Raw genomic sequence first — 13,718 nt, forward strand, 5'->3', positions numbered from 1 at the left:
GGTGTCGGCAGGGTCGCTGGGGGGCAGACACCAAAGGGCAAAGCCATCCAGCTGGCTCTGCGGGGTTTTCCGGTGGTGGGACCGGAGCAGCGGCGGCCAGTGCCAGGGCAGCGACCCCCGGCGAGAGATGGAGGAGAGCGCCTGGGGAAAGGGGATTTGCCGCCCTCCGAAGAGCGCGTGGCGGAGGGAGCGGTAGGGGGAACCGGGTGAGGGGGCGGAGGCGATAGCGGCGCGCGAGGACACGGTTAGCCTAGCTGGGCGGGGCGGCCGCGGGTCGCAGGCCGATGACGCGCCGCGGCAGGCGGAGGAGCCGCCACTTCCTGGAGGCGCCGGCCGGGGCCGCCCTCAGCACTTAGCGCTGGAGCCGGGATCCCGCGGCCGCCGCCATGTCCCATCAGACCGGCATCCAAGGTAACGGCGCGCGAAGCGGCGCGCGGGGAAGGGGCTCCCGGGAGGCTCCGGCCGAGCCGGGCGGGCTGCGGGACCAGCAGGGCTGGAGTCGGGCCCGGAGGAAGGGAGCCGGTCTCGCGGGGCAGGCCGGGCCCCTGCGCCTCTCCGAGTGTTCTGGTCCCCGGGCGCTCCCGGCCTGCGTCCCTCCCAGCCCGGCCCGGCAGCCGACACGTTACACACTGACCCGAAATTCGCAGAAGCGGAGGAAATTCGTGTCCGAGGAGGCCTGGGTGAAGGGGGCGTGCCTTCCACCGCCCCTGACGATAGCCCAACTTTCCCCCTTTTTATCCGGTAGGGGAGACCTGAAACAGTGGAGACGACGGGGGGCTCCTCTTGCTGTAGAGAGACGGGCGAATTTTCCTTTCACAGTGCGAAGCAGATTGTTACAAGATTTTGATTATAAAACGAAAGATACTGGAATCTTTTTCATTCCCAGTAAAGGTGCTTCCCAAACTCTTCAGCATTTTCTTCCAAAATGGAAACATGAATTTACGTTCTGAGAAATCCTGCGTATGGAGTGTTTTGGTTTTTTCTTGGGTACTTCCCCAGGGAACTGAAAATTCTGGTCTTTGTGGCTGTATTCGATCATACCGTGAAGGCAGCTCAGTGTGCAATTATATCTGACCTCCATTATTTCCTGGTTTGAAAATGGGCAGTCTGGAAGCGCCCACCTCATCAGAATCAAATAATATATCCCGGGGTTACTCGCGATTACTTAACGAGTGCTAATATAAACCCACGCTCTTCCTGTTAATAGACAATGAATCTTTCCCAGATGAACATTTACTTGTGTTTTGTTCGTATGAGTCTTTGACCACCCCACACCTCTCCCTGCGCACACAAACACAAGCAAAATACTCTCAAACCTAAAAGCAGTTTTGTTTGTCCGAGTTTGTTAGACACTTAAATATGTAATTAATGATTTTCATGTTTGAGGCTTATAGCAATCACTACTTAAATAGTGGTTCTTGCTCTCAGTATACAACCCAAGGATGAAATTGGAATGAAATTGAAGCTTTAATGGGAACAGAAGGGTTATTAAATATATATTTGCTTAGTGAACTTAACTCTAGCTTTTTGAGAAATACCAGTTAGAAAAATATTACCGGAAGTACAAGCTTGAATGCATTTTATTGACTTTTTGTTTAATCGGGATAGGATATCTGATATTTACTGTTGTTTTTAATGTGGAAATACAGAAATGAATCTTTATTATAATTTTGAAATTGGACTAGAAGAGAATGAAAGGTTTCCGACAATTTTCAACCAAGCAATAGAGGTGTTTTTTAAAATCGTAGTTTGTTCATTATTGGATTTGGTTAATTTTAGTATTTTCACTCTCAGTGTTATTTCTGCTTTGGAATTACCTAGTTAAAACAGATTAGAATTAGTAGTAATATACTTTAAGCTATATTAATATTTCTTAGCTGTGTACACTATCCACCTTGTTATACCTTTAAGTTTTATAGTTTAAATTACTGATAGTAAGGGGATGCTACATACTCAAGATTTTGTCTTCTATTACAATTCATTTCTCCTTATTTAAATAGCATTTGAAAGTATTAACACATAAGTATAAAAATGGGTTTACTTGTCTATCTTTTTCCACAGCAAGTGAAGATGTTAAAGATATCTTTGCCAGAGCAAGAAATGGAAAATACAGACTTCTAAAAATATCTATTGAAAATGGTTAGTTATACATTTTTAAATATTGTTTGTCTTTAGATTATTGAGTGTTAAATTTTTAAATTTCTAAGTCATGGTTAGTGATTGGAATTGTTAATGTGAAGCAAGTTCAAAGCTTGCCTTTAGGTAACATGGATCCTGTACATTTGGTCATGTCCCATTGGCTGCTGCCTACCCTCTGAATTCTGTAGTTGACTGTCAGGGAAACAAAGATATTTTTTTGGTGTGACATCTTCCTCTTTTACTTTTTGTCTCAGTTTTTGTACCATAACCCATTTCTAATGTTAGTGCTTCTATCTCTGGAATGGAAATCAGTAAACAGGTGATTCTCTCCCAACACCCCCAAAAAATTACTTGAGAATTGTTACTCAGTAAAGTTAGTTTTGAAGTAGAAACAAAGGGGGATTTCAAACTCCCACTTTCTCCACTTGATTGTAATTTGTGCTGAAGAAATGATTCCCCCTTTCTTGTTTTGGGACAAAGTTCTAAGAATGTAACAAACTGTAAATTGATCCTTTCAAAATAATTCTGTAGCAGGGAAATTGGGTGGGAGAATCTTTTAATATGGCTATATTTGAATTTGGACAATTAATATTCTTGCAAATGAATGTCTTAAAATATTCCATTGGTCTAATTTCTTAAATACTTGGAAATACTTTGCTTTGGAAAAATAACTTGTTCTTTTATAAACTGGAAGTAAACTTAATTTGGTTTACATTTTCTACTTACATATTAAAAATACCAGAGTAGTTTGAAAAATATGCAGTTGTAAATATATATTGCCACACTTGATAGGAATAAACATATACTGTAAAGCAGCATATTTTAGGAATATTGAGCTAAATTTTAAAGGCCATCACTTCCTAACTGACTGGTTAAGTGACTAAAATGGAAAAGTTTGTCTAACTAGGATCACTACAGAAGGAAAATGACACTCTTTCCTAAATCATCATTTTCTGATCTTACTTTTTGTTTTGAGGAAAACTTTTAAGGAAGTTAAAAGGAATAAATAAAATAACAAATACTTTGATCTCCCCTTAATGACTGCTAATATTTTATCATATTTGCTTCAGCTTTTTTTAAACTTAATATTTTTGTGATATAAGGGCTTCCCCTTTAAACAGTTTCACTTCCTGACCTCCTCTTCCTGAAGCAACTATATTAGGAGTTTTTATATTTTTGCAGTTTTTATATGTATCCCTTGATAGCTTATAGTGCTGTTTTGAGTTTTTAAGTTCATGTAAACTGATGTCTTATTCTGTATCTTTTTTTCTGTGAACATTATTTTTGTAATTAGTTTTGACAAAGAGCTCATTATTTTTAAATATGAATTCATATAACTATGCCACATAGTATGTGATCATTCTCTTACTGATAAAACACTTAGGGTACTTGCAGTTTCCACTGTTCTCATACAGTGCGGTCAACATATGTGTAAGAGATTTTCTATGAGGAGAATATTCACAGTTTTACTTGATTCTGCCAAATGGCTGCACCAATTTATGCTTCTGGACGAAAGTTTTTTTATTTGTAGCATTATGGCCAAGTAAGTGCTAAACCTGGTTTTAATGTGTCTTGTTGCACAATTCAGTGTTTCAGAAATTCTACCTTTGAACAATAATACACTTATTTAATACATATTTTGTTGACAACTTACAGCATAAACATTTTGGAAAATAGACCATAATCACCCATTCTTCAACCATCCAGCTCAACTTTTATTTTTAATATGAATAAAATTTTACCATATGTTCTTTTCTTGTGTTTTTTATTTTTATTTATTTATTTTTAAGATTTTATTTATTTGACAGAGAGATAGAGCACAAGTAGGCAGAGCGGCAGGCAGAGGCAGAGGGAGAAGCAGACTCCCTGCTGAGCGGGGAGCCTGACATGAGACTCAATCCCAGGACCCTGGGATCATGACCTGAGCCGAAGGCAGACGCTTAATGACTGAGCCACCCAGGCGCCATTTTCTTGTGTTTATTAAATATAACATTTTAACCATGCTAGTCATAAAATCTTCATATCTTTTTTTTTTTAAGATTTTATTTATTTGAGAGAGAGAAAACAAGTGGGGGGGAGGGGCAGAGGGAGAAGCCGATTCCCCTCTGAGCAAGGAGCCTGATGCCATGCCCAGGACCCTGGGATCATGACTTGAACCCAAGGCAGACACTTAACTGACTGAGCCACCCAGGCGTAATTTCTTGATATGGAGATGACTGTATTAGTTTATTCTTTTCTTCATTACCATTTGGTATTTAAAACAATTCATGTGTCTTTTAAAAATTGTTCTTCATAGAGAAACTTGTGATTGGATCATGTAGTCAGCCTTCAGATTCCTGGGATAAGGATTATGAGTCCTTTGTTTTACCCCTACTGGAGGACAAACAACCATGCTACATATTATTCAGGTTAGATTCTCAGAATGCCCAGGGGTATGAATGGATATTCATTGCCTGGTCTCCAGATCATTCTCATGTAAGTAATTTTTTTGTAACTTGTTTAACATTAAATGCTAGAAATTTTTGTTTTCTGAAATAGTCCTAGGCCAAGAGAAAGTTAAGAAGCAATAGTTATTTCCCATTGAAGGGAGTGATCATGAAGAAAATCCTCATATTGGTAATGTAGAGTCGGGAGTAATGTACTTAGATTCAGGAGTCTTGCCCTTGAAATCAACAGAATTATTACTGATTTTAAATTTAAATATCTTTGGCAATTATATATAAATGACTATGCTCTGAAAATAATACTTTGAATAATTCTGGGACCTAATTGAATGTTATAGTAAATATTCTTAATAGCTACCATTCAAATGATAGGCATACACACAAGTATTTCTTTTAGGAAAGTTAGCAGAATGATTCAGATTACTGGATTTGACAATGCAGTATTATAAAACTATTTCTGTTGGTTGGCAGTTACCTTTAGTAGTTTTCAACAGTTGCTATTAGATTCTTTAATAATAGTTTATATTGTAGTTGTTTTCATCTTTGTATTCCTCATAGAATGGTATATGCCATAGGTATGCCATAAACACTTGATTCTTAAACAGCTTAATTAGTAACATCTGATCTCGATTTGCTCTGAGTAAAATGTCAGTATCCAGGTTACTTTATTTCAAGTGATGTTTTCTTCCTCATATCTTAAAGTAGTATTTTAAGTAGTTTTTTTTAAATTCTTGAACTCATTGTATACTTTGAAAAGTGAGTAATTTTTTAAAATTTAGTTTCCCAATTTTTGTAAAATATGACATATTATAAATTGAAATCTACCTTAATAGATGAAGTGTTATGATGGCTATTTGTACACATATACTTTAGCATATTACAGCCCCTGGACTTCAGCTTTATCACAGTTTATGTTTAATGTACTTGAAGATTTTAATACATTCAGAAAATACTTTCTTTAGTAATGATAGTTTTCATCTATAAACCGCTAAGTAAACTTTCACAACTTACTAGGTTCGTCAAAAAATGTTGTATGCGGCAACAAGAGCAACTCTGAAAAAGGAATTTGGAGGTGGCCACATTAAAGATGAAGTATTTGGAACAGTAAAGGTACAAAACTTATATATATCTGGATTCCACATGTTGGAATTAAACCAATATAAGGACTCCTAGGTAATGGGTAATTGATATGAAATCAGACTAATGAATCTGTAAACATAAGAATAAGAGAAAATATTACTATATTTCATATGATAAGCAAGTTAACTAAAACATGTACTTACCCTTTCAAAATATGTTGGAATACCTTAGAGATTATCTAGTTTAACCCCTCATTTAGTTCAGCCTTTTCACTTTAAGGACAGGGAAACAGGCTCAGAAAAATGAGAGACTACTTGAAAGAGGTGGTAATTTTTAGATATTTTGGGCATTCATAGCCATGTAGAAGCAGTAACTATGCATATTATTTAAACCAGGAACATTGAGGTAGGTAAATTGATTGATAATTGATTGGGATAGTTGATTAATACATTTAATTAGTTAAATTATGATTAAGAATTTACTTTGTAATAAAAATTATATGGTAAGGATATATATTTATACATATATACACATAAAGAAAAATGAAATATTTTTTGAACAGTAATATTATCTAGTGGATAGACCACAAGACTGGATGGGAATATTTTGCTTGTTCATCATTAATTGTGAGGTGGCCTGTTTTCTCAATTCTTTCTATTCTCATTCTTTCAAATCACAAAATTTTGATGAAAAAGTAGACCTCTTTGGAATATTTTATTCTTTTAAATAAGAGCTGCAATCATTTTCTATGAAAAACTATAGAGAAATTGTATAAATCAATATAATAGAGAATTCAGAATCTGAATGTGTTGATTATTGTATAGTTATGGGGCAGACTTCCCCAGTAAGTTAATTATAATCATCCTGTAGACTTGAACATGACCAAGTTCATCATGTGACTGACATCACCACACCACACTCATACCCATTTAGTAATTAGAAAACTTTAGGGAAGCTTAAGGAAATGAAGAGTAAATACTCCCCCTTAAAATTTTTTGAAAAATTTTTTGAAAGAGGATTTTTGAAAAATAAGAAATAGTAAAATTCTTGATACTATTTTTCAATCAAAATGTTTTCTGTTAAATTAATAATTTTGTTTTTCCTAAAGTGACTTCATGGAGGTTTTCTAGGGAATAACTAGTAACAATCCATTTTTGTGTTTACAGGAAGATGTATCATTACATGGTTATAAAAAATACTTGGTGTCACAATCTTCTCCTGCCCCATTGACTGCAGCTGAGGAAGAATTACGGCAGATTAAAATTAATGAGGTAAATTACAGTTTTGATACTCTTGCAAGATTTTAAGTGTTTGAAACAATATTTTTAATTAATAGATGTAGAAGAAACTAGAGAATAAGTTAGGTAGCTTGCATTCTGTGTAGTTTAGAGACATGACTGTGCTCATTGTATTTTCAGGAAAAAAGTTAAAAGTAAATATTAAAATTTGTATTAATTTCATAAGTAACTTCCTCCTGTATTTGTAATGTATGTGACAGAATAGTAAATCTTCCTGTTGGAAGTACAACGTTTTTTAACTTTGTACTTTGAATACTAGATGAATGGGAAAAATGTGTGTTACCCATTTTGGGCAAAGAATTCTATCTAATGAGGTTGCCGAAGCAGGTTTGTTTTGTTACATTATATTGTTTTATTACATTATTTTGTTTGTGACTAAAGAGAGTAAAATGTAAATGCTGTAAGATATTTAGTATTTCTAGAAGCTCTATAAATTAACTTCTGTGAACACTACTTGGATACATATGTATATATGGGAGATGATGTTTTGAGTACTTATTTAGCTCAGTTATATTAGAGTCAATAAATTTCATCCATATTATAGTTTATCATATTTCTAATGTGTTTACTGCAGCTGTTCTAATTACAAGTTAGAATAGTTACTATATTTCTACTGGGATTTTATAGGAAAGAACAAGTAACAGAAACCACTATTCACTAGTCTGAGAAACCAACTAATAGGAATCAGTCTGGACAGTGTTAATATTATTTAATATTAACCTGAGAGCAAGGATCTATCTTTATATTAACTCAAGTTATTTGAGTAAAGATTTTTATGTGATTTTTTTTTTTATGAGTTTGATAGTTTGTTTTATTCCTTGCAATCAGAACCCAGAGGATCGTATTGGGGTATGCATTTGCATATGTTCTATGATGTTTTCATTATCCAGTATCATTTATGCTGTAGAATCTCCATTCGTTTTTTTAAAAGTAAAATTTCTATTTGACTTTCTGTTGCAACACTGCAAATGAGACCCTATACTAGCTATCATTTGAGTATAAAAGTCTTAAAACATGTACATCGAAAGCTTTCTTGAAGTATTCTTCTAGTATTTGCACACCCATGTTCTTAGTAATGAAAGCTCAAAGTCTGGATCTTCTGCAGTAGTATAATTTGTTGAGCTGTGTTGTGTCTTTGTATACTGTTCGTACTCCTTCAATTCAATGCATGGTGTTTGTGTTGCATTTTATGTCTAACAGAACAAAGTAAAGTTTGATACATATTGTATATATATCACATTGTTCATAAATTTTATCAAGTAAAATTTTATAATTAAAGGTGTAATCTGAGGACACCTGAAAGAACTTACGAAGTTCATTGCAAATGTGCCAAACCAAACATATAAACAACCTCCCCCCAAAGCCCCACTAACACTGCATACTCACTCAAATGTTCACTCCCAGCATTTCATAAAGATGTGTCATGCACTCTGCATGTTGGTAGAATGCTAGCAGAACATGAACAAATGTGAAAAATTACTTGCTTTTTTTAAGTTCATAGTATTTTAAATGTTAATTTTACTTATATTAAAATGGGCAAGGGTGGAATGACACTTGATAGAGATTGGGTTTTCTTCTCTTTGCCGTATGACACTGCTAAATGCTAAAACTTCATCAGTAAATTAAATCTGTCATACTTAGGTACAAACTGACGTGGGTGTGGACACTAAGCATCAAACACTACAAGGAGTAGCATTTCCCATTTCTCGAGAAGCTTTTCAGGCTTTGGAACAGTTAAGTAACAGACAGCTCAACTATGTGCAATTGGTAAGAGACATATGATAATTATGAACTGGCTGCTGTTTTTGGTGGCTCATGGCGTGTACAAGGTTTATTTTTAATGGATTTAAAATTGTCTCCTGATTTTTTTATTCATTTTCTTAAAACTACGAGACAATATATGTTCTTTGTGAAAAGTCAAACCTGTGTAAGTTTCCCCTTGTCTCCTAGTTTTTTTTACTATAAATTTTAAATTGCTGTGTATCTGTTTTAATGAATGTATTTCTTATTGACAGGAAATAGATATAAAAAATGAAATTATAATTTTGGCCAACACAACAAATACAGAACTAAAAGATTTGCCAAAGAGGATTCCCAAGGATTCAGCACGTTACCATTTCTTCCTGTATAAACATTCCCATGAAGGAGACTATTTGGAGTCCATAGGTATATAATACCTTGTTTTAACATGTTATTTTCAGTTGGTTTATTGATTTTTTTTTAGCACTGTATTCTCACTTCTTGTCCAGAGGACTTAGTTATAGTTCTGTGAGGCTTAGTATTTGCTTTAATTGATGTATTGCTAATTGTATTTATTATTTTAACTTACAGTTTTTATTTATTCAATGCCTGGATACACATGCAGTATAAGAGAACGGATGCTGTATTCTAGCTGCAAGAGCCCTCTGCTAGAAATTGTAGAAAGACAACTACAAATGGATGTCATTAGAAAGGTAAAATTACCTATCTATTTATTTTAAAATTTCAGTTTTTGTTAGATCTTTATTGTCTTTTCCAGGTAGTTTGTGATGTATTATGATTTATTAATGAAGGTATTTTTTCTTGTTCTCAACATAAATCCTTAGGGTCTCCTCTACTCTGAGTGCTTGAGGATGACCTATCATTACTCCAGTCTCCTTAATAGATCTTTACTCTTTCATATGAGCCATAAGCTACATATGGCTATTTAAATTTAAATATAAATTAAAATTAAGTAAAAATTTAAAATTCATTTCTTAATCATACTAGACACATTTCAGGTGTTCATTAGCTACTCGTGGCTAGGTGCAGCTGTCTGTATTGGACAGTGCAGAATTTAGAAAACATTCCCATATTGCAGAAAGTTCTGTTGGACAGTGCTGCTAGAGCTACATACTTGGAATTGTTTCAACACTTGCTATTAATAAGGAACTACAGTCTCCATTTATAACTGAATCATGGGATGGTTGAGAATCTAGTTGTTAAGAAAGGAGGGAATGGGCATAAACATTTGAATTTGGGGAGCTAAGCTACCAATTTTATTAAATTTATTTTCTTAAATGCAAATGAGGCACGGGGAAAGATGTGGTTTATTCTTGAGCCCTTCAACTTATTAAAACACAGGTCCCTAAAACTACCAGTGCTCTAGGTACTGAACCCTTCAAGCTTTTTAAGTTTGTAAGGTATAGCAGGGACTGGCTGACTCTTTTATTAGAAGACTTGTTAGTAAATATTCTAGGCTTCACCAGGCCACATATGGTCTTTGTAACATATTCTTGTTTGTTTTATTATTTTATGTTTATAACCCTTTAAAAATCTAAAACAGTCTTAATTAGGGCTAAATTTGGCCCTGTTCTAGAGTGATTACAAGTGACTCAGGTAACAGGGGGCCAGTGAGTAATGTTTCTTGAATATGTATATTGTACCAAAGCAGAACAACCTGAGAATATAGTGGTGGCTTCTTATGCATTAGTTAAATAGGAGAAGAAAGAGGGAACCAGATAGAAAATGATTATTGCTGATTATGTATTCAGGCAATGCACCACCGCCCCCCTCCAAAAAAAAAAAAAAAGTGAAAGTGAAACTATTTACATATGGTCCTTGATACTCTCCTGCTGGAATGGGTATTATGTATTCATTTGTGAGCATTCACACCTGAAAACTGGCTCCTTGCTTGTATTGGGTTTTGAATGTTGTTTTTTTCATATAGGATCACACTTTACTGATTCCATCTCTTACAGATTGAGATAGACAACGGGGATGAGTTGACAGCAGACTTCCTTTATGAAGAAGTACACCCAAAGCAGCATGCACATAAGCAAAGTTTTGCAAAACCAAAAGGTCCTGCAGGAAAAAGAGGAATTCGAAGACTTATTAGGGGTCCAGCTGAAAGTGAAGCCACTGCTGATTAAAATCATATATTAAGCATTACAATACTAGTTTTTTTAAAAGTCCAGCTTTTAGTACAGGAACTGAAATCATTCCATGTTGATACATAGTAGGGAAAAAATTGTACTTTTTGAAAAATAGCACTTTTCACTTCTGTGTGTTTTTAAAATTAAGGTTATAGAAGACTCATGATCTCTATTTTTGAGTTAATGCTAGAAAAGGGTTCGACATAGTGATGTTTAATTTTGTCACACTGTTTTCACAGAGTAATAATGATTCCATACTTTCACACACTTCTTAAAATTTTATACAGTTGGGCCAATTCCAGAAAGTCTAATGTCTCAAAGTAAGATACACTCCTTACTACTCTTTAGTGAGACATCAAGTTTTTTTCTTGAAGGGAGAAAGACCTTAAAATATTCATACTACTTAATGAATATGTTAAGGACCAGGTTAGATTATTTTCTCAGCTTAGAACTTAGTGTGCCTAGGTAAAGGTGAAAAGTTGCTGACTCTGAGAAGCAGGGCTTAGCTCTCAGATGATGGGATCATGTCTGCAACTTTTAGAAACAGTGCTTTATTGCAGCAGTCTTTTCTAGTTGACTTTTTTGGTTTTTTTAAATGGCATTAAAATTTCAGAAGATCAGTTCATTCTGAAACCTTAAAGGTACCAGATATTTTCTATACTGCAGGATTTCTGATGACGTTGAAAGACATATTAAACAGCTTTAGTAAATTCTCCTTCTAGTGCTTTAAAGAAGTAACTCATTTCATTCTAAGTAGTTTGAGGCTAAATATCTATGTTCAGATTGAATATTAAATTAACATCATTAAAAAGAAAGCAAAACTAAAGTCAACAGTGTTGAAAAAAATCTTAAACATCAAGATTGATTTTTCTCCAGAATCCCAGAACCATATATTAATAGGCAAATTGTGTTCTTTATTATTTTTGAGGAAATACTCATTTAATAAAACTGTTTGAAAGTCCTAGTACTTATCAGCCTAATACAAATTAAATACTTAAGAAACTTGTTCAATTTATATCTTATTTCAAAGCACATTTAACTATTTAAAGCTTTGCGTTTTCAGTTACAACCTACAGAAATTTTGAGCCTCTTTTTTTTTTTTTTGGATACTTGAAATAGGGAAGGAGATAGAACACTTTGTCATGTTAAATCTGACAAACCTGCTGCAAGAGCCATAACTTTGAGGAGTTTTCTAAATGAACTATGGGGATCCAGGATTTAGAATTTCTTGATCTAAACTTTATGCTGCATATAACATTAGAAATGCACATTTCATAGTATAAAATATGAAACACATTTTTATACCTTATTATCTAAGGTACTATATGCACCTTTCAAAAATTCAATGTGTGTTCAAGTAAAGCATATTAGAATAATTATGGGTTGACAGGTTTTTTTTTTCTAGAGGTAAGAGTATTTGTGGGGTTTTGTTTGTTTACAAATAATCAGACTATAATATTTAAACATGCAAAGTAATTGGCAGTAATGTTGCACTTGTTTACTAAAGATACACTTTAAGTTGTTCCATGGGTGCCCACATAGACACACGTATACACAAATTACTGCATTGAGAATCCTAGAGCTGTGTTGCAGACCATAGCTCAAGCTGTATTTTCAATCAGAAAGAATGTAAAACCTGTCATGAAGGTATAAAATAATTTGGTGGTGAATGTTTTTCTGTACCATTCATGTGCAATTATAGTCTAAATTCTGCTACACTACATGAAAGTAAATGGACATTCCAGAATATAGATGTGATTATATAGTCTTAAACTAATTATTATTAAACCAAGATTGCTGAAAAATCAGTGATGCATTTGTTATAGAGTATAACTCATTGTTTACAGTATGTTTTAGGTGATATCATCATAACAGTAGAAGGTGATCAAAGTATTCCAGGTAAATTTATATAGCAGTGAAGAATTACATACCTTCTGTGGACAATTTTATAAGTGCATTTTATATTACAATAAATTTTTTTCTCTTTAAATTGTGTACTAAGTTGTTTTCTAGCATAAGGTTTTTTTAAAAATGTTTATAATGCAGTATCTGGTAATAGGCTAGAAATCCCATTGATCTATGCATTTAATTCACCTATCTAAATCAAGGATTTTAAATATTTTGTAACCTAGGCAAGTTGTGCTTAATTTAGATTAGAACGTTCCTACTGCTGCAGCAATAATGAAAATGCCATGAGTTATACAGTCCTGTGATAAAAGCTCCCCTGTACAATAGAATGACCAACATATTTGACGCTAAACTCTTCAGATACTTGCCACCCATCCAACAAATACTGAATGCATTCCCGTGTACAGTTCACCACCAGACTGATCTTTTTCTAAGGCCAAATTTCAAAAGATGGAGAGTTGTCTTTAAAAGGACTGATTTTAGAAACTTAAGAGTTAAAAAAAAAAACTCTTTAAGGTATTTCTACTCAGAACTATAATGTGCCTGAGACACATACTGTAGTTTGTGGTATATATCCTTTGCATACACAGCCATACATTATAAGGAAGAGAGGTTCTTTTATAAAAAGTTTGGGTTCTGGGGCTTTATATACAGAGGTTTTGATAAAATAGGTGGACCCAGGAATTACATAGTTTCATAAATGAGTCATGTGTTGCCATGACAGGGTATAGTTTGCCTTATGATAAATTTTTTTTCTCCCCATTCAGTCAACAAACTTCTTTAGTACTGTGTACTGGTATATAGTATTTATTGGTAGAGGTAACATCTCATACAGAATAAAATCTAGTTCTTACTCTTTGTTGCCCATTAGCTTCTGCATGACTTGGTTCATGGCTCTCTTCCACCTCGGTCAGTTGGCTCCAGTTTATTAGCTGCTTGCTGTACCTCTGATAGAC

General features: G+C 34.6%; 1 protein-coding gene across 2 annotated transcripts; it reads left to right on the forward strand.

Moving 5' to 3' along the window:
• The first annotated feature begins 274 nt into the window (after positions 1-274).
• On the forward strand, positions 275-11,567 carry TWF1 (twinfilin actin binding protein 1). 2 transcript variants are annotated; one of them, XM_027594417.1, is made up of 9 exons: positions 275-411; positions 2,062-2,139; positions 4,436-4,614; positions 5,598-5,693; positions 6,830-6,934; positions 8,603-8,728; positions 8,977-9,127; positions 9,293-9,414; positions 10,681-11,567. In XM_027594417.1, exons 1-9 carry the CDS (start codon positions 387-389, stop codon positions 10,849-10,851), a joined length of 1,053 nt encoding a protein of 350 aa, XP_027450218.1. In that variant the 5' UTR covers positions 275-386; the 3' UTR covers positions 10,852-11,567. The 2 variants fall into 2 exon arrangements, with proteins under 2 accessions (XP_027450218.1, XP_027450219.1); XM_027594418.1 differs by lacking the exon at positions 8,603-8,728.
• Positions 11,568-13,718: the final 2,151 nt, after the last annotated feature.

The sequence above is a fragment of the Zalophus californianus genome, chromosome 9, assembly GCF_009762305.2.
Source record: "Zalophus californianus isolate mZalCal1 chromosome 9, mZalCal1.pri.v2, whole genome shotgun sequence".
Classification (NCBI taxonomy): Eukaryota; Metazoa; Chordata; class Mammalia; order Carnivora; family Otariidae; genus Zalophus; species Zalophus californianus.